This window comes from Rhinolophus ferrumequinum, chromosome 19 (assembly GCF_004115265.2).
Source record: "Rhinolophus ferrumequinum isolate MPI-CBG mRhiFer1 chromosome 19, mRhiFer1_v1.p, whole genome shotgun sequence".
Taxonomy (NCBI): domain Eukaryota; kingdom Metazoa; phylum Chordata; class Mammalia; order Chiroptera; family Rhinolophidae; genus Rhinolophus; species Rhinolophus ferrumequinum.
In genome coordinates, this window is record NC_046302.1 from 8,154,402 (window position 1) to 8,174,260 (window position 19,859).

The 19,859-nt window shown below is 39.4% G+C and overlaps 1 protein-coding gene and 1 pseudogene across 1 annotated transcript; one reads left to right on the forward strand and one right to left on the reverse strand.

Moving 5' to 3' along the window:
• Nucleotides 1-11,637: 11,637 nt before the first annotated feature.
• On the reverse strand, nt 11,638-15,143 carry TXNDC2 (thioredoxin domain containing 2). The gene is made up of 5 exons (XM_033135575.1): nt 15,109-15,143; nt 14,574-14,640; nt 13,672-13,777; nt 12,582-13,379; nt 11,638-12,356 (listed from the first exon to the last, which is right to left on the reverse strand). The coding sequence occupies exons 1-5, from the start codon at nt 15,141-15,143 to the stop codon at nt 11,638-11,640; spliced, it is 1,725 nt and encodes a 574-aa protein (XP_032991466.1).
• Nucleotides 15,144-19,209: 4,066 nt separating this feature from the next.
• LOC117011896 (40S ribosomal protein S26-like) lies at nt 19,210-19,594 on the forward strand (annotated as a pseudogene).
• The last annotated feature ends 265 nt before the right edge of the window (nt 19,595-19,859 follow it).

Here is a 19,859-nt window from a genome sequence, read left to right on the forward strand (position 1 = left end):
ACTCTAACTGCCAATTATACACTCAGGGCATAAGAAGTGACCATTAAGTGGCCATAACAGGGCCAACAATAAGCTAGGCTTTAATCAGGAATGTGAGATTGGGGCAGGGAGAAGAACATGCACAAGATGACATTTCAGATCTCCAGGTATCCATGTCAACAAAGACTCTGTGTCTAACAAGCCTGGAAAAGTCTGGATATTCTCTTTTCCCCGTGGATAGTGAGTAATTCAAGTAAATGGCCAGAGGTCTCTTCCAGGTAGTCTTGAGAGAATCACCACAGTATTTATTTGCTATGTTGTTGCTGCATCCTTCCTCCTGGGTATTTACTCATCTCTTCAGTCAATGTGTTCTGAATGTGAAAATTGGCTTAGGTCCGGGAACTGAGCCAAGGAACATGACTTTTATTGGAATAACTGCCCTTGGCTTACTGCTTCTCTATTCCTGCATTCTTGCACATACTCTTTCACCCATCCAAGGTGAAATTCCAGATTACCTCTCACTTTAATCCTCAGAAAGCCTTCTGCTCAAACACAATCTCACAGTCTCTTATTTTCCTCAAACTTCTCATTTCCCTTCCAATGAATTTTTTAATCAATATTCATAGGCCATCTTTCATATGTGTCATATGGTATTTGCTTCTTTGTTCAGAACACTGTTGTTATAGGAGCTAAAGAAAGATATAATAAAATATACAGTTGGTTTTTGCATGCAGTGCTTTATAGATTATTTTTTTAAATAACCAACTTTCCATACTACTCAATCTTATGCGGAATGAAAATAATTAAAATATTTCTGTGAATAATATTCTCACAATGGGTCAGAATTTCTTAGACCATTAAAGAAAATATCGTACTAGAAATACTTACTTCATATGCAGGAGCATATTACTTTTAAGTATATCCTAAAACTGACCTATCATTGCTACTCTATGTTTACACACCTTTTGCAAAAATATTTCATTCATGAGTATATTAGTTTCCTGTGGCTGCTGTAACATATTATCACAAATTATTGCTTAAAACAACAGATATTTATTGTGCCACAGCTCTGGAGGTCAGAAGTTCAAAATCAAGGTGTGGGCAGGGTTGTGCTCCCTCTGGAGGTTCTAGGGGAGAATCTGTTCTTTCCTTCTTTCATCTTCTGGTGGCTGCCGGCAGTCCTCGACTAGTGGCCACCTCACTCTAACCTCTGCCTCTGTCTTCACATAGCCTTTTCTTCTCTGTGTGTGTGTTGCGTCTCCTTCTACCTCTCTTGGATATGGACACTTGTGATGACCTTTAGATTCACCCGGATAATCCAGGATTATCTCCTTATTACAAGATTCTAAACTTAAGCACATTTGCAAAGACACTTTTTCCAAATAAGGTAACATTTACAGGTTCCTGGGGTTAGGATCTGATATATCTGGGGCCAACATTCAACCTACTACAGTTGGTATTAATAATCTTCACATCAATTTAAGAACTTGGTTTAAATTATCTTTGACAAATAACCCAACATAAAGAAATGCAATAATATAAAGAGGTGCCTATATAACTACCACTAGTTGAAAATATAAAAAACATTCAATCAACAGACTGTTTCACATAAAATGAAAATTATTCCATTTCCAATTCTCTTAAAAAATGACTGAGGTTTTGTGAAAATAATATTCCACCTAAATTATGTGTAAATTTGCCAGTGATCACTATACAAATCTAGGTATCTCTCCTTTTTTTAATAATAGGGTTGAAAAATTATCAAAAGTTGAAACGCAAAAGATACCAAAGTCAGATTCAGACCCAAATACTTAACTTTTCCCCCACACCTTAGTAAACTTTGTTTTGTCTTTTGTCAAGGGACAGCAAACCCCATTATTAAATTAAAATATCCTGTATTTCGGAGGGACTTTTAGCCATCCATCTTATTACCTCATTTACAGCAAGATCGGTAAGCATCATCTAGTTACAGCTATCCAGTTTCTAAAAATGCCATAAGCAGTATGATTTTAGATTTCTGGTGCAGCCCAATGATCTACCTAGAAAAGAAACAGCAAGAGTATTGCTTGGGTGGCACTCAAACGCTAAGATTTTATTCATTCTGACCATGGTCCTTGAAGTCAGTGTGAGCCAACTCTGCTCTGTACCTCTCTCACGTTCACCAGTGGTTGTTGCAGGTGACAACTTTCTTCTCTACCCACACCTCCCCTACATCATCTCACCAGAGCGCATGTTGTCTTCATGACCAGTAACCAGATTCTGACTTTTATTCCCACTGATCACCCCTATGGCTTGGGCAACTTCTGCAGTCCCTTCCTGATTTCTTAGGTGTCTTCCTCAGTGCTTCATTTTCAGCTTTGTTGGCTTCTCTGCTATCTGAAATGAGCGAGATCTCTACTCTCAGCCCTGACTTTCAGGAATTCCCTATTTCCCTGCTGGTCAGCTGAACTCCTGTTCCTCTTGGAGAGGGGACATTTGGACAAGTTTCGCTTGAATTAATGAAAAGGCATCTAATCGTTGTCCAAAGGATCAACTAGGGTTATTGAGATCTGATATTTAAGCAAGTCAATAAAGTATAGAAGAATCCTAAGTATTAGAAATTATTTATTAATTTCTTAATTAACTGAAAAATGGAGGAATTTTTAGTTTCACATGCACATCTAAACAGTTTTCCTAGAGAACAGCCTATGGGCTTTGAATATTCACTGCATTCAAAACAGTTTATCTATGGGGGGGGGGAATAGAGCTCATTCTTGACATATGCACTTATCTTTCTGTCTTCAACCTGAATATGAATAATAAACATACTGTCTGAACCACACATCATAAATCTTGGCCTTTTTTTTAAGTACATAAGGAAAAATTATATATCCAAACTGAAGTATGAAGTGGCATTAATATTTGGATTTATAAATACTTTAAAAAAAAAACCCTCAGATGCTGAAACAGAGAATTTAAAAGCAAGTATCTTTATCATATAACTAATTCAAGCTCACAGGAAGAGATCAGATTTATTAGGGAAATGAACATAGGGACAAGATCATCAAAATCCATTATGATTGTTTCATTAAGATACTGCTCCAGTTATTTGGCTGTTTCTGATAGAATGACAACACACTACAGTCTACCCATTGTTAACTGGTATGATTTAAAGGAGCTCTTCTTTAAAGCCTTCTCTGGGAAGTGACTGCCTCCTCTCCCAAACTAAGAATCATTAGCTAACTGGTGACTTCCTCCTGGATCTTCCTAATGTCAGTGACAGATATTGATCTATGAGTCATTAGGCTTGCATTTAGCTTTGCCTTTCTGGCTTTGTGGCCTTCCTGGGTCACAGGAGAGAGATGCAGACCTTTCCATCTTCCTCCAGCCCACACCAGTAAGACAGCTCTCCAGAGGCCGAAAACCATTCAGGGGCGTTTAGTGAAAATAGCAATAAGGCCTGCAGACGTGTTCTGTGTAAGAACAACTCTGCTCTTCTCCATTCTTCCCCATGCCAGATTTCACTCTTACTTGAAATGGCCATCTTAACCTAAAAGAATATGATTCTCAACTTTAGTGCTTAAAAGTAATACACTTCTAAGCAATATGTAACAGAATGATCACATTTTCTTCCGATTTTCTCAATTCACCTTTCTTCATTTCAATCACTGCCTCTCTTTTTGATCTTAACTTCATGTTTATCATTTTCTGTTATCAGCTTTTTCATATTCAAATAAGTTGCCTTTTTCCATTCTGGAATTTGAAAATACCGATTTTTCTAAACCTTGAAGCTAGAGCCTTTGGCTTTCTCTGGCTCCACACTATTTTCATCCCAATATTTTTAATTGTTGCTCTTGGCAACTATTTTCACTGTGAGTGTTAAAGAATGTCCTGATTAACATGCCACTGTTACTTCAAATTTTGTAACCTAACTTCTCCTTGTAGCTTTTAGGTCATTTTGTGTTTTAGTTAACTTCTATCTCCATAGAATGTACATTTCACAGTTCCCTTACAAGATCTTAGAAACTGCCCAAAATCTGCCCAAAATCATACTGGAATTCTTCAGGCAACAATATACCATAACTTTCAAGTATTTACTGAATATAATTTATTTGAAATAAACATTTCTGCCTCAAAAAGACAGAAGTGTTGAGCATCACTTAGAAGATCAGACCCCAAAATTGTCTTATCCTGTTCATATGCTTTGCATCTTTCTGAGCATCCACTTCATAAGTATTTTGTATTCTTTTTTGATTCATATTCCATATGTCATCATTCGTGAAAGTTACATGTTACCATAAGATAATTTGCCATTTGAATAAAGCACAGAGTGTTATTTAGTTCTTTGGTCATATAGTTACAGACTTAAGAAAATCAGATTAGATTAAAATGAAATGAGGTATGTTTAAAGGGAATATCATGTTGGGTTTTTTCATGGGAATTGCTAAGTGGAGATAAGGGTGATTCTCACCAAAATTTTCTGTGTAGCTCTTGGTCTAAGGCAGTGGTGCCAAATGTGACCCCCTGCCATGGATATGCTGTCTGCACACTAGTTCTTCATTCCTCCCTCTCCCTGTGGGAGCCTGCTTCAGTCATGGTTTGATGGCACTGACCCTGCTCCAGGGGTACAAAGTGACCCAGGCCTGACCAATCAGAGTACCTCATCTCCCCCAAATACACAGGTTCAGGGATTGGCACATTACCCAGTCAATCAGAGTTTTCCCACAGACTTTTGTTGGATTTATAAGGAAACAGTCTCACTTTTATCTGTGATAAAAAGCCATGGAAACAATCAATGATAAAATCAAGATGGGCAGCAAAGCTGAGAGGTGGAAAACATCAGCGTCCTAATGATGTTGCTTTACCACCACTTCTGCCTAAAGCGGTTTGTCCCCTTAGAATTTCCAGTTTCAAGATCCAATACACTCTCCATTTCTGCTGGATCAGGTTTGAGTTGGGTTTCTGTCACTTGCCACCAAAAAACTAATATATCACCTGCCCCTTGACACCCACAATTACTTAGGCAGTTCATCTCCAAACAGAAGAACTTCTACTGATTTAGTCTCTAAGGCTATTTGTAATATAAAGTTAAGAATGCCCAGAATGTGCAACTAGAACAGAAAACCTCGGGTTAAGTTCAACATTCAAAGACTCTGCCAGAACATCCTTGACCTTGGGCCATTATGTTCTCTCTCCCTTGCTTCTGACCTCCCAGATTTTGTATTTCCTAGCAATTTCCAAGCAGTTGGACTCTCCAAACTATTACATTTGTTGTTTTTTCTTTTCATTATATAAGTAAGCAGAAAAAAATAGAATGAAAGAAAAAATATCCATACACAGTGATAACCAATAATAACACTTTATGCTTTTTATTCAATTTTTAAATAAAATATTAAGTAAATTTACCATTTTTACCTTTAATTCTCTCTCTTTTTTTTCACTTCTCAGTGAATTTGGAAGAGGAAACCACTCCTGTCCTCATTCCTCACTCCCACTACTCTAAGCATTGACTGGGAGAAAGAAGGCCTTTTGAAATAAAAGAATTTCAGAAATCTGGCCAGACCTTTAAGAGGCATGTTACCAAGACCCCCACATCTATGCTCCAGGAGAAGTCAGTGGGCTGTAGCCCTTTTTAAATTAATTAGACGAGGAGGCCATTAGAATGAAATTGCCCGAATGCCTTAGTGACCTACCTAAGCAAACCACAAGCTCCGCCTGTAATGCATCAAGATTAGGAAATCAAAACCTAAGGATAACCAATAACAAAACAGCCAACCCAGCTTTGAGCTCTAGTCAGTAAATCAATTTCCTTGCTGTGCTTCCACACCTTCTCTACGTAAGTTTTTCCCCTAGCTCTTGTCAGCAGAGCGCTCTTGACCACTTCCAGTTTGGAGCTACTCGATTGGAGGCAATTTTCATTCAAATAAACTCTTAAAATTTGTCATATGCCTCAATTTATTTTTAACACCCTGTAAATATGACTCAGCAATGAACCCATTATCTTATTCCTGTTAGGACTGTGGGGCCAATTTGAGCACAAGGGGTTGAAGTAAAAATGCTCCCCATATAATAATGTGAAGTCCTAACTCCATTAGAAAAGCCACAGTCTTGCAAACTATTGGGACAGTTAGGAAGAGGTTCCTGAAGGAAGAAGGTCCTTATGGGGTTAAACAATTCATCACTGAGAAGTTATTATGTTACGGAAGCGTGTGTATTTGTTCATCAGTTATGCTCTGAATTATCAGAAAAATAAGGGCATGTTAGGGGGGATTCATACTAGTGGGAAATCTCAAAGGAGTTGGATCCACCCAAGCCCTGGCCTCTTGAATGGAACTTGGACCACAAAAGCCCTCACAGGCTGTGTGGCCCTTTCCTCTCTGGCAGTGGTATTCCAAACTGAGTAGCTGAGACTTAGGAAGGAAATGCCACTGAGACGGTGACCAATTTTAGGGTAAGATAACTCTTGTGGGTTTCTAGAAAGGTGGGTAGAGATTAGATAAAGGTGATTCTGTCCTATAGAGTAATTGTCCTGAAAGCAAGACAGCACATTTATGAACAACAGTGTGTGCAGGATGGGGGAGGGGACAGTTTAAGTTGTTGGGTGATTTTCCTTTGGACTATAGTAGAGATCCCTAGGCCCCAGCCTACAACCACTGAGTGCAGGTTTTGAAGTACAGAGGCCTAGAAATCTAAATGTTTAACAAGCACCCCATGCGGTTTTTACGACCACTAGTTTGAGAAACCCTGATTTAAATACAATTCCTGAACCACTTTTAGTTTTCTCCTCCCCCTCCGGGATGGGACAGCAGAAGAGAATTCAACAGACACTGCATTCCCAACCATCTCGTCTGCTGGAGGAGGTGCAGGAAGTCAGTGGAATGCCGTTTGCCCTGGGGTACAACAGCTTGGTGATAGACCCCCCTAGACCCGTCCAGACTTCTGAGATTTATTTCAAGGCAGAAGAAGCACTTGGAGAAATGGACCATTGGCCTCACTGCCATCTGAAGCCTTGACATTATTATTTCTTGATTTGCGCTTGAAGGCCTATGTTAAACAGACTGCAGACCCATCTGGCACAGTCTTCTCTTTGATCTTTGGATAAGAGCCAAGGAGAGAGGCCTCAGGAGAAAGCAACCCTGCCAACATTTTGTTTTCACTTTTAGGGCTGACTCCATAGAGCTCTGAGGCAGCACTTCTTAGGGTACCGCCTCCCAGCTTTTCTGACGTGTTACTGGGGCTCCTAAGCTTCCCTTAGAAAATGTTTTCTCTGTGATGCATCCCCAGAAGATACTTCAGGCCCAGCCTCTGAGCGTTATCTTAAACTGTTACAGGCTAAATTGTGTCCCTCCCAAAATTCATATATTGAAGCCCCAACCCCCAATACCTCAGAATGTGACTGTATTTGAGGATAGGGTATTCAAAGAGATGATTAAGCTAAAATGAGACTGTTAGGGTGGGACCTAATCCAATCTGACTGACAGCATCCTCAGAAGGGGAAGTTTGGATGCACAGACACCAGGTATGTGAGCACACAGAGGGGTAACTATGTGAAGACAAAACAGTGAGAAGGCACCATCTGCAAACCAAGGAGACAGGCCTCAGGAGAAACCAACCCTGCCGACACCTTGACCTTGGACTTCCAGCCTCCAGAACTGTGAGAAACACATTTCTGTTGTTTAAGCCCCCACAGTCTGTGGTATTTTGTTATGGCAGTCCTAGCAGACTCACACAAAAGCTAAAGTTCACAAAGCTGTCTGCACTTTTGTTATACTGCTATGTTCCAGAAAGAACATAGCAGTCTTGATTCTCATCAGTAGTACCATTTCCCTACATTCTTGCTGGCTGTACTGTCAACATCTGGTTGACTTTTGTTTATATTTCCCTGTCTATCAGTGAATTTTTTTTACATTTATTAATTTGTTCTTTAATATGAACTGACTGTGGCTTTTGCCTATTTTTCTATTGGAGTATTATATTTTTTCCTACTGATTTGTAAGAATCCTTTCTATCCTAAATATATTTAATTTCAGGTCATCCATTTTGCAAATATTTTTGTTGGGTTTTTTTTGTTTCCTGTTACTTTTGTTTATATTTTGGCATATAACTTTGCCAAAGCTTATATTTTTTACATGTTCTAACCTATTTCTTTAACTGCATTTCTATTTAGAAAATTTATTTTCTATCCATGAATCAGATAAATGTTTAACGAAATCTTCAATTATTTAATGATTCCATAGTTTATTTTTTATTCTTTAATCCAACTTTTATTTATTTTGGCATGGGAACAGGATACAAATTGATTTTCCCCCCAAATATCCAAATTTTGCCATACAACTTTTAAAAAAATAATCCACACACATTCCATTAAATTGAAATGATTCCTTTTTCATATATTACTACTTACATACCAAAGTTTGATTCTTGGTTACTATGACGCTTCATTGCTCTGTCTTTCCTTCATCAATACCATTCGTGGTATCACTATAGTTACTATACTAATTATTTATTTTACTATCTGATAAGGCAGATTTCATTACTTCTCATTTAAGACTTTTTCCTACGTATTTCTGGCTATGATTCTCAGTGAATTTTTAAGTATCTTATCAAATTCTCCCAATGCTCTCATTGAGATATGGGTTGTGATTACATTATGTCTATTAAATTAAGCGGAAAGAATCAACAGCTTTCAGTGTTTTTCTCCAGTGGGGAAATTGAACTGTGTCTCACTTTATTCAGATCTTCTTATTGTATACCTCTCAAAATTTTTAGATTTAGTCTTAATAATCCCTACTGTTCTTCTAAGTACTGTTGCTAGATATTTTATTTTTTGTCACTATTGTGAATGAAGTCTTTTCCCATAATGATTCCCAATTATTTGTCACTGATGCAAAAGGAAGTCATTGGTTTTTGTATATTACTCTAAGCACTGCCACTTTGTTGAATTCTTATCAATTCAAACAGGTTTTCCATTGATTCTTATTATTTTCAGGTGATTTTGTACTATTCCTGATGTAAGTCAGGGAGGAAAGCAAAGCACAACTTTTGTTCAAAATGGAACATAGGAACAAATCTCAGTGAACAAGTCAGAGAAAGGTCTCTCTACATAGTGAAAGAACAGCTATATGAATCATTCGTAAACATCCATATATATGAAAGTACAAAAGCTACATACTTATAAACCTTGAATCTGGAATCTGTTCATTGGAAAATGCTTTATGATTACAGCTTTGGCTTCTATGGAAGATTATTACCAGGAATAGCCATATGAAAATTTTCTCTGAATTTATTATAATAAATATTGTCAAGAATATTATCCATTGTTCAATGTCGCAAACTTAAGTTACCAGATGAAAATTTTCATTCAGGCATTTAGTTACAGGACAGCTTTTACTCCTTTTCCAAATTCTGATGCTTGCATGTTTTTAGATATTAATTGAGTTTCCCTTTTCTTGCTCCACCTCCCGGTTGCTAAGAACCTCAGAACAAAATTCGCCACTCAATCAGAGCAATGATATGAGCCCTCAGAGTTGATTTATTATTTGTTTTCATGTTCCTAATTTCCTCTTACTAGTTTATTATGCTTATCATTAATGCTTTTTGTAGGTCATTCCAAATATTTTTGAAAAAAAGTCAAGTATATGTGATCTTTTGTTTGCTGTTTTTAGGTGTTTGCTTTTAATGGCTCAAATGAAGTCTATGATTGAGATACTAAGGAGAGTCAGGGTAGACACAAGATGCAAGTTGTTGGAGTAGTCCCCCTCCTGTGGGACTGAAGATAGGGATTGCAACTCAACTGGATAAATGAAGACGCCAGCCAAGTTCCTCAGCGGTGGACTAGAGAAAGCAAGTCTCACCTAATGGAGGTAGCTGCCACTCAGCTCCTAAGAGTAGATTGGTTTCATGGGGTAATACAAACCTGGATTGCTATGTTTTACAATTTTTCAAGAAAAACTAGAATTCAATATTTTAAAGAGAATCCTGTTTTTTGAAATGTTGACAACTAGTTCAAATTCTTTAAAACACTCTAAACCCGCAAAAGATAGGATGGTGGCTGACAGGGAATAGGGGGAGATATGAGGAGTTGTTGTTCCATGGGTATAAAGTTACAGTTACACAACATGAATAAGCTCTAGAGATTTACTGTACACATAAATTTGTACTATTTACTGTACAACTATAGTGCCTAGTGTTAACAATATAGTATTGTGCACTTAAAAACTTAAGAGGTTAGATCTCGTGTTAAGGGCTGTTACCAGACACAAAAAAGGAAAGAGACACACAGGGAAATTTCTGAAGGTGACCGGTGTGTTAATTACCTTGATTGTGTTAATGATATCATGGGTGTATGCATATGTTAAAATTCATCAAATTGCATACATTGAATATATGCAATTATTTGTATACACATTTTTAAAAAACTCTATTAGCCCATGGTTTTGCTTTCCATGGTTTCAGTTACCTCAGTCTGAAAATATTAAATGGAATATTCCAGAAATAAACAATTCACAAGTTTTAAATTGTGAAAACTTAATAATTCATTAAGTTTTTGTTCTGAATACATGATGAAGTCTCGTGCTGACCCCCTCCATTCCACCTGGGATGTGAATCATCCATTAGTCGTTTGGTTATCAGATTGACTGTCCTGGAACACAGTGCTTACGTTCAATTAACCCTTATTTCATTTAACAATGGCCCCAAGCATAAGAGTAGTGATGCTGGCAATTTGGATATGCCAAACAGACGCCTTTCAATGAAAAGGTAAGTATGTATAGGAAAAAACATAGTATATATATAGGGTTCAGTGCTATCTGTTGTTTCAGGTGTCTCCTGGGGGTCTTGGAGCATATCCACTGTGGATAAAATAGTAGACCACACCACCATCTGTAGCCCAGACCTGAGCCTTTGGGTTCTGAGACATCTGGGAGTAGGTATCAGAAACTCAGTTACCAGAGAGACAAAGCAAAATGTTTGCCACCAGGGAGGTGATGTCACAATGGCACCAAGGAGCACACTGACTTAAACCTGAATAATAAATAGAACTCTTGGCCTGAGAAACCAGAAATTTTGAACTCTGTCTCAGATTTTGTGAGCACGGATAATAGAAAGATGCCTGGACTTGAAATCTGGAAGCATGACCTTGGTCTCAGCTCTGCCACCAATGAATCCCATACAGGGTTGGCAAAACCATGGAATTTCCCAAGGCTTCCATAGCACTCCCCGCAGAAGAAGAAGGTTAGATGTGATATGTGAATCTTTCAAAATCTTTGTTCCCCAAAGTATCTTATCAGAAAACCCAAAGTTATGTGAGCATGAGAAAAGAAGTTTCCAGTCATCTTTAAATCATGTACTTCTACAGAATTTTCTAAATTTCCAATGTTGCCGCTAACACTAAATGAACTGTATTTCCAAGGGTGAGTGGAAAAAGAAAAGATTAAAAAGTAGAGGACAGCTTGACTTCCAATCTCCACCAAAGCAAATTCTAATATCACACTTTCCTATCAACAAAAACATGGTCATAATATACTTTAGTGCTTTGATTACTTTTTGAAACAGGTAGTTAATATTTATAATTTACAAACAGGGGCCATTTGGACATACATTTTTGTTATATCTCTTTTGTGAATAGAAAATCACAAGCTATAAACAGCTGACTCTTTACAATGCTTTCAGAATACATGATTACTTTAATTCTGCAATGATTGTTTCAAGTTTTTCCGTAAGGACACCACAAATTTCGCCCACCTTTTCTTCTTTTTTATAAAACTGAAAGGTTGGAATGCAAATGATCTCAAGGTCTTTCACCAGCTCCTCACACACATCAACGTCCACTTCCAGGAACAGTACATCCTCATGCTTCACAGACAGGGAACAAAAAAGAGGCTTTATTATCCTGCAAGGCCCACACCACATGGCTGAGAAGTCCACAGCCACCAGCCTCTCCCCAGCCTCCTTGAGGGCCAACTCGAAATCCTCCTTGCTCAGGATCACTTTCACCATATTGACCTCTGAGAGCTCCATTGTTTCTGCTGGGATATTGCCTTCTGTGGGCTGGATGGCTTCTTCTGAGGATTTGGGGGTTTCACCCTCCTTGGGCTGGATTGTCTCTTCTGAGGATTTCTGGGTATCGCCCTCCTTGGGTGAAATGTTTTTTTCTGAGGACTTGGGGGTGTTGTCCTTCTTGGTTTCTTCTGAGAAATTGGGGGTGTCACCTTCCTTGGGTGAAATGTTTTTTTCTGAGGACTTGGGGGTGTTGCCCTCCTTGGGTGAAATGGTTTTTGCTGAGAAATTGGGAATGTCATCCTGCTTGGGCAGGATGGTTTGTTCTGAGGACTTGGGGGTGTTGCCCTCCTTGGGTGAAATGGTTTTTGCTGAGAGCTTGGGGGTGTTGCCCTCCTTGGACTGGATGGTTTCTTCTGAGGAATCGGAGGCATTACTTTGCTTGGGCAAAATGGTTTTTGCTGATAGCTTAGGGGTATTGCCCTGCTTGGGCAGGATAGTTTTTTCTGAGGAAATGGGGGTGTCACCCTGCTTAGGCAGGGTGGTTTTTGCTGAGGACTTGGGGATGTCACCCTGCTTGGATGGGATGGTTTTTTTGGGGGAACTGGGGGTGTCACCCTGCTTGAGAGGGGTGGTTTTTGCTGAGGAATTGGGGATGTTACCCTGCTTGGATGGGATGGTTTTTTTTGAGGAACTGGGGGTGTCACCCTGCTTGAGAGGGGTGGTTTTTGCTGAGGAATTGGGGATGTCACCCTGCTTGGATGGGATGGTTTTTTTTGAGGAACTGGGGGTGTCACCCTGCTTGAGAGGGGTGGTTTTTGCTGAGGAATTGGGGATGTCACCCTGCTTGGATGGGATGGTTTTTTTTGAGGAACTGAGGGTGTCACCCTGCTTGAGAGGGGTGGTTTTTGCTGAGGAATTGGGGATGTCACCCTGCTTGGGCAGGATGGTTTTTGCTGAAACATTACTGGTGTTACCTTCTTTGTGCAGGATGATTTTTCCTGGGGAACTGAGGGTGTCATCCTGCTTGGGTGGGATGGGTTTTTCTGAGGAATTAGCAGTGTTACCCTCTTTGGGAAGGACATTTTTTTCTGAGGAATGAAGGGTGTTACCCTTTTTAAACAGGATGGTTTTTCCTGTGGACCTGGGAATGTCACCTTGCTGCGGTGGGATGGTTTTTGTTGAGAAATTGGGGCTGTCACCTTCCTTGGGCTGCATGGTTTTTGCTGAGGAACTGGAGATGTCACTATCCTGCTCAGGAAGGAATGCGTCCGCACGCTGTGGAACTTTGGACTCCTCTGCAGGTTTGTGTTGTATGTTGCTGACGTCATTGGCAAAGGCCTTCTCTTGAGTGTGTGTTGGGACCAAGAACTCTGGGACCAAGAGAGTCACATGGTTGGACAGAACCCGTAGTAATGCATTCTCTGAACAAAAAAAGCAAATAAAATAAAGATGAAAAAAAGAAATTAAAAAAAAATTCTGATCATATACTCCAAGGAAGCCTGGTGTCATTCTTGGAGCTCACAAATGTAGTCTTATGAATGAAGTTTTAATTTGAATAATCACATTCAACAGAAAGCCAAGCAGCATGTGATTACATGTATCCTGTATCCTTTTTTTTTGTTTAACTACAACTTTCTCAGCTTAGTCTGACACTACTGCCTATTCTCTAAGCACATAAGTCCCCTTAAGGCAACACTTTTTCCTCCCTCTTACCATTAGGATCGCCTTCATGTGTTTCTGCTCGTTTGTCTGGCCTCAGTTCCAGCTCTTCCAGGGCTCCAGTGTCATCACTTTCCATTTCCGGTTTTCTTTCTGTATTCTACTTCATAGTAAAGACAAGGCCGTGCCCTCTAACCCTTTCCAACCTCACGTCATAAAAGGAGTAACAGTTTATATTCTCATAGTACTTACAGATTGTTTTCCCTCTCTGTACTCACAACAGTAATGTTTGAGAGCTTTGTGACAGCCTCAGTTATGCTGGCCACACTGACCTGTGCCCACTGCCTGATATGCACTCATAGTCATTATTTCCTATAACACAACAAACCACTGAGGTAAGTACCATTATGATCCCCACTTCACAAATGAGAAAACTGAGCTTTGGAGAAGTTATATAACTCGCTCAAGGTCACAAAGCTAGTATGTGGGGCAGATTCCAAGCCCGCACTCTGAGTACTACACTGCGCTGTACTATTTGCCAAATGCCCTGTCCAGGATGGTAACTTGAAACCAACTTTCCTACAATATCCCTCTAGGATTCGCCAGCTGCAGATTTTTCTTTATAACTTACCCACTGTGACCACCTACTAAGTGTCTCCTGCTAACCACGTTACCCTCCCCTACAAAGTACCATCCTGTACGAGCTATTTGGGTGGGACTAGATTGTGACACAGAACAATTCCGTAACCGAGAGGAAGAAGTGAAAACATCACCCCTGCTATCCCAGTATACGGGAAGCCAAGAGGGCAGGTACATACGCGGTCAGACTATTAAGTTCAGAAACTTTCCACCATGCACATATGTCCTGGCCTCCTCTCTCCAGGTTGAAACTTTAGCATGGATGCAGGTTAAATGTGTTCGTAAGAAAGCTGAAAGCAGAGGAGTATTTGCCTCACGCTCCAACTGGAAGGCCAGGAAGGGCCCACATCCACATGGACCCCCATCAACACAGCAGCAGGGGCACTAGCAGAGGATGCAACGGGGTTGTTGGGCCTGGGACAGGCTCCTGGCCTGACAGCCTGCCATGCACATGCTAGGAATCCAGAAGTCCTGCATGCCCCAGAGTGGGGCTGTGAGTGTTCTGAGAGGACCAGAGAACCCGGAGAGGCCTCGAGAAAGAACGAAGAAGCCACCGTGTAGAGGGATTTGCAACCAGAGGCAAGGACTAGAGGCAAAGGCTCAACCAGCAGGTAGCACCACAGTGCCCCAACCCCTAGATGGGATCAGTGATCCTCAGTAGTCCTCAGTCTAGGGACCGGGCCAGCAGAGGCTGAAGGCCCGGCCACAACTAGTCCACGTAGCGCTGTGCACCCATGTATTATGGAGAAAGGAGAGGAACTGGAAAGATGAGCTGCTAGCAGAATGAAAAAGTGTGCTTTAGGCTGAAACATCACCAACAGGCAGATTTAATTCTTTGTCCCTGCTCCTCACCATCTCTCCTCAAATCCATTTGCGATGAGGCTCATGGCGAAGAGTAGATTCATTGAATAAAAGTTTTGAAGTCACATTATATCTGCACATCTTGATTAAAGTGAGGAAGTGAGGAAGTGTGACTGTTACACTTACACTTGGAGACCTGAATTGTGTTTTTGGTTCAGCAGAGTTATTCCAATTATTTCTATTCTTCATTCTGCAATTCAGATGGATTCCAAGCAACTTGTAATATTGATGCCTCAGAATAATTTTCATTCATCTTATCATAAAATATTTTTTCTTTCAGCACAAGCTTTTCCCCAAGTTGCTCATGAATCCTTATGTCAGTTGTGGTTCTGTCAAGAAAACAATCAGCTATTTTAGGCATAGAAAGCTTTAGGTGATTATAAAATAGCTGGAAAGGCTGCCTTTGGGCAAGGTGTCCGGGAATGATTCTAGAAAAATGAACAACGTTGCAGAACTGGCCTGACAGGGAAGGTAGGAGTCCCTAATATCAGGAGGGTAGGGAATCATAAAGTCACTGCAAGAAATATTGACTTCAAGAACTTTCTGCTATAGCTTCTATCCAGGGGTGAGTCAGCCACCCCACAACTCTCTCTCAGCACAGCACTAGAGACAAAAGCTGGAGTTCTGCTCCAGTGTCCCCAACCAGTCCCCACCACAAGGCCCCTGCAGGAAGGGACAAAGCTGCAAGTCTTCTTCTCAATAGGTTAATCTATTGGTAGAATCAAATTTGTATCCAGAACCTCAGCTGCAAGGGAGTCAAGGGAATGTGGTTTTTAGTTTTCCAGCCTCTGCAGTGCAGGAAAGTAGACTAGAAGTTGGAATAAACACTGAATGGAAATTCATTTCTACCACATACAAAGATGACCTGATGGTCTAGCTTTTTATACATCATACTGGCATAATTTTTTGGTTTTATACTTACAAAAATAATATATATTCATAATAGAAAACTTAGAAAACACAGATAAATAAAAACAAAATAAAAATTATTCATAGTGCCAATCTTCAGGTATCACCACTATTAATATTGTGAAGTATAATCTTTGTCTTTCTTCTATTCATATATAAACATTTTCAAATGAGACAATTTTCTAAAAGACACTATAGTTGACCCTCAAACAACAGGGGTTTGAAACTGCACGGTTCCAACTTATAAGTGGATTTTTTTTTCAATAAACACTGTAAGTGTATTTTTCTCTTCCTTACGATTTTCTTAATAACATTTCCTTTTTTCTAGCTTACTTTATTGTAAGAATAAAGAATATAATACATATAACATACAAAATATGTGTTAATCGACTGTTTATGTTATCAGTAAGGCTTCCCATCAACAGCAGGCTGTTAGTAATTACGTTTTAGAGGAGTTAAATTTATACTCGGATTTTCAACTGTGCAGGAGTGTCGGTGTCCCTTACCCCTGTGTTGTTTAAGGGTCAACTGTATTCTGTAATCTTTTCACTTAAGAATATATTTCGAATATTTTCCATGTAAAAATATGTTCACCTATAGCAGAGGGCAGCAAACTTTTTCTGTAAAGGGCTAGCGAGTAACTATTTTAGATTTTGCAGACCACATAGTCTCTATTATAGCTACTCAGCTCTGGTGTTGTAGCATGCAAACAGCTGTTGTGGGTTGTATTGTGTCCTCCCAAATTTCATATGCTGCAGTTTTAGCCCCCCAATTCAGATCAAAAAGGACTTCCACTTTATTATATTCAATTTCCTTTTGCTTCATTCCTTATGTGTGTGCATGTATATCACACATATTTAGAAATAAAATGTTAATATTTGTTAATTTTGGGTGGTGGGTTTGTTGCAATTATCTTTGAAGTGTTCTATATTTGTAAGACTACATAAAAGAGGAGGTAACCAGCTGGGAGTTATTGCACATTCTGATGCAAGGCGATCAGCAACTGGACAAGGGTGGTGAACAGTGCGGATGACGTCCCTCCTGCAGGTGACTCATGTTGCAGTGACATGTCAGCTCCTTGAAAACGGGCACCTCTGAAGGAATTTGACTGGAAGATTCAACTACAGGGCTCTGTGGTTTAGATCGTGTGTTTGTTAACTGATAGAGAATATTACTTGAATAGAGAAGCATTTGGCACAGAAAATCACTCTTTATTAAGAATTTCTTTTGTAATCAGATCAACAAAGCATGGCTTCGTGCTTGCCATTGGAATATAAGAATGCTTATCTTCAATAAAACACTTCATTTCAGTAGTGATTATTCTAAGTGTAAAGATATCTACACTTCATATTCCCATCTGATTTTTTCTCATTGATATGACTGCTGTTTCAGTACTTTTTGCTGAAGTGATCAGAAAGCAATTGATTGTATAAGTCATTGCACAACTCTGGGTTTTACCTGGTTCACTCACCATATCCTACTTTTCTTTAGAACATCCCCCCAATCTGAAAGATATTGTGGTGGTCTTACATTAAATAAATAAAGCCATAGATCAATTTTAACAACTACTGGAGGGTTATTTTTGTTACCTAGTTTCTCAGTGTCATAGTGACAAACACTGGAAAATCTAATATTTTCTTACTATTCTTTCTATTTTTCAGGATTTTCCAAATTTTCATAGAATTCTATGGAAAACAGTATGGAGATTCCTCAAAAAAATTAAAACATAGAACGACTATACAATCCAGCAATTCCACTTCTGAGTATTTCTACAAAGAAAACGAAAACAATAATTAAGGAAAATATATGCACCCCTATGTTAATTATTATTGCAGCATTATCTACAATAGCCAAGATATGGAAACAACCTAGTTGTCCATCAATAGATGAATGTGATAGAGAAAGTATGGAACATATTACAATGGAACATTACTCAGCCATAAAAATGAATGAAATCTTGCCACTTGAAACAAGGTGGATGGACTTAGAGGGTATTATACTAACTGAAATAAGTCAGACAGAGAAAGAAAAATACCTTATGATTTCACCTATATGTGGACTCTAAAAAGCAAAACAAACAAACAAAATAAAACAGAAATAAACTCACAGATACAGAGAACAAACTGATGGTTACCAGAGGGAGAATGTGGGGAGTTGGGCAGAAAGGAGGAAAGGAATTAAAAATAAAAAAGAATAGACATTTATAATGGAAAATCACATTGTTTTTTTAAAATGCTAAATCAATGCTTTTCTTTTCTACCTCCAAATGGCTCATCATACAGAGGATTTGTCATGAATAATCGGTATTTTATCAAAGGTGCAGATCTAGTGCCTTTGTACCTGGCTCTCTGAGTTCATTATCCCATTCATTCCTCATCAGCTCTGGACACAATGGTATCTATGTTTTGCTCAAGGAAGGGTACATTACTGACTTTTCTCAGTTCCTTTGTTCTAATATTTAACCCCCAACATTTTTGTGGCTGGGAAGACTTCTAGCATAATGTTTAAATTTCTCCTGTGTAAATATTTACTGGAAAATTCTGTTTGGCGCTCTTTTGGTAAAATCCAGGTTAGTTGTAAGTTTGTTGTTTTAATACCAATAGGTTGCTACAAAAACTTTTAAAATGCACATGACCCTTCCTAGTGCAGGGATGTTGCTCTCTGCACATGATTCCTTGAGTCTCCCAATGCCCACCTTCTAAAGGAAGCCAGACAAGTGAGTTAACAGACTACAGTTACCTGCCTCCAGAACAAATGGCACCCACAGCGGGTAGAGCAGAGCATCAGGCCCCATTGAACATCTCCAGTGCATTAATTGTAGCTTTGATGTTCAGAGCCATGACACTGTACTTCTCGGGAAGGGCCCAATCTCATGTCCAGCAAAGTGAGTGTGGCATTCAGTGGGCGCTGGATGAATGGACGGATAAAAGCAGGATGGGTTACAGCAAGTACAATGCGAAACAGTTGATGAAGGTTTACATGAAAACAGTTAAAAAAATATTTTTACTGAAATTACCTTTATTAGAATCTGGCAGACCATCATCCTAACTTGAGCCCTGAATAAAGAAATAGGAAAGAGATAAAAGAAACTATTCCTGTAATACTTTTTCAAACTATCCATACCAAGTACAAAATCAGAATATTGAAAAACAAATGTTGCTCCCTTGGGTCCTCGCTTCCAAGATGACCAAGAAAAGAAGGAACAATGGTGGTGCCAAAAAGGCCCACAACTATGTGCAGCCCATTCATTGCACCAACTGCGCCCAATGCATGCCCAAGGACAGGCCATTAAGAAGTTTGTCATTCAGAACATAGTAGAGGCTGCAGCCCTTAAGGACATTTCCAAAGCGAGTGTCTTCGACGCCTATGTGCTTCCGCACTGTATGTGAAACTTCATTGCTGTGTGAGTTGTGCCATTCACAGCAAGGTAGTCAGGAATCGTTCCCGTGAAGCCCAGAAGGGCCGAACATCCCCACCTTGATTTAGACGTGGGGGTGCTGCCCCACGACCTCCACCAAAGCCCATGTAAGGAGCTAAGTCCTTAAGGACCGAAGAAATATTCTCTGGGGGAAAAAATAAAATGGAAATTATACTTTAAAAGAAAAACAAATGTTTAAATAAAAAAAGAGTGAAATGTCACATACTCACATTTGATCCTAGCCACCTGGTCCTGTCAGCACCACAAATTTAGTGAAATGATGTCACATAGCATAAACCTTTTCTCCCCAGTCCAAGTACACACTTTGAAGGTAAGGGACATTACACTGGCATCTCCAGTCTTTAGCTTGGAGTGTAACACACTAACACTCAAGGAAAAGTTACGCTGTAGGATC

Bases quoted from the DNA above. Each gene is read 5' to 3' on its own strand.
- TXNDC2 (XM_033135575.1), bottom strand. From the start codon at position 15,143: ATGAGCCTCATCGCAAATGGATTTGAGGAGAGATG. The intron at 13,778-14,573 runs GTGAGGCAAATA...ACTATGAAGTAG, and splicing joins CCTGGCCTTCCAGTTGGAGC to AATACAGAAAGAAAACCGGA. The intron at 13,380-13,671 runs GTAAGAGGGAGG...TTTTTTGTTCAG, and splicing joins ACATGAAGGCGATCCTAATG to AGAATGCATTACTACGGGTT.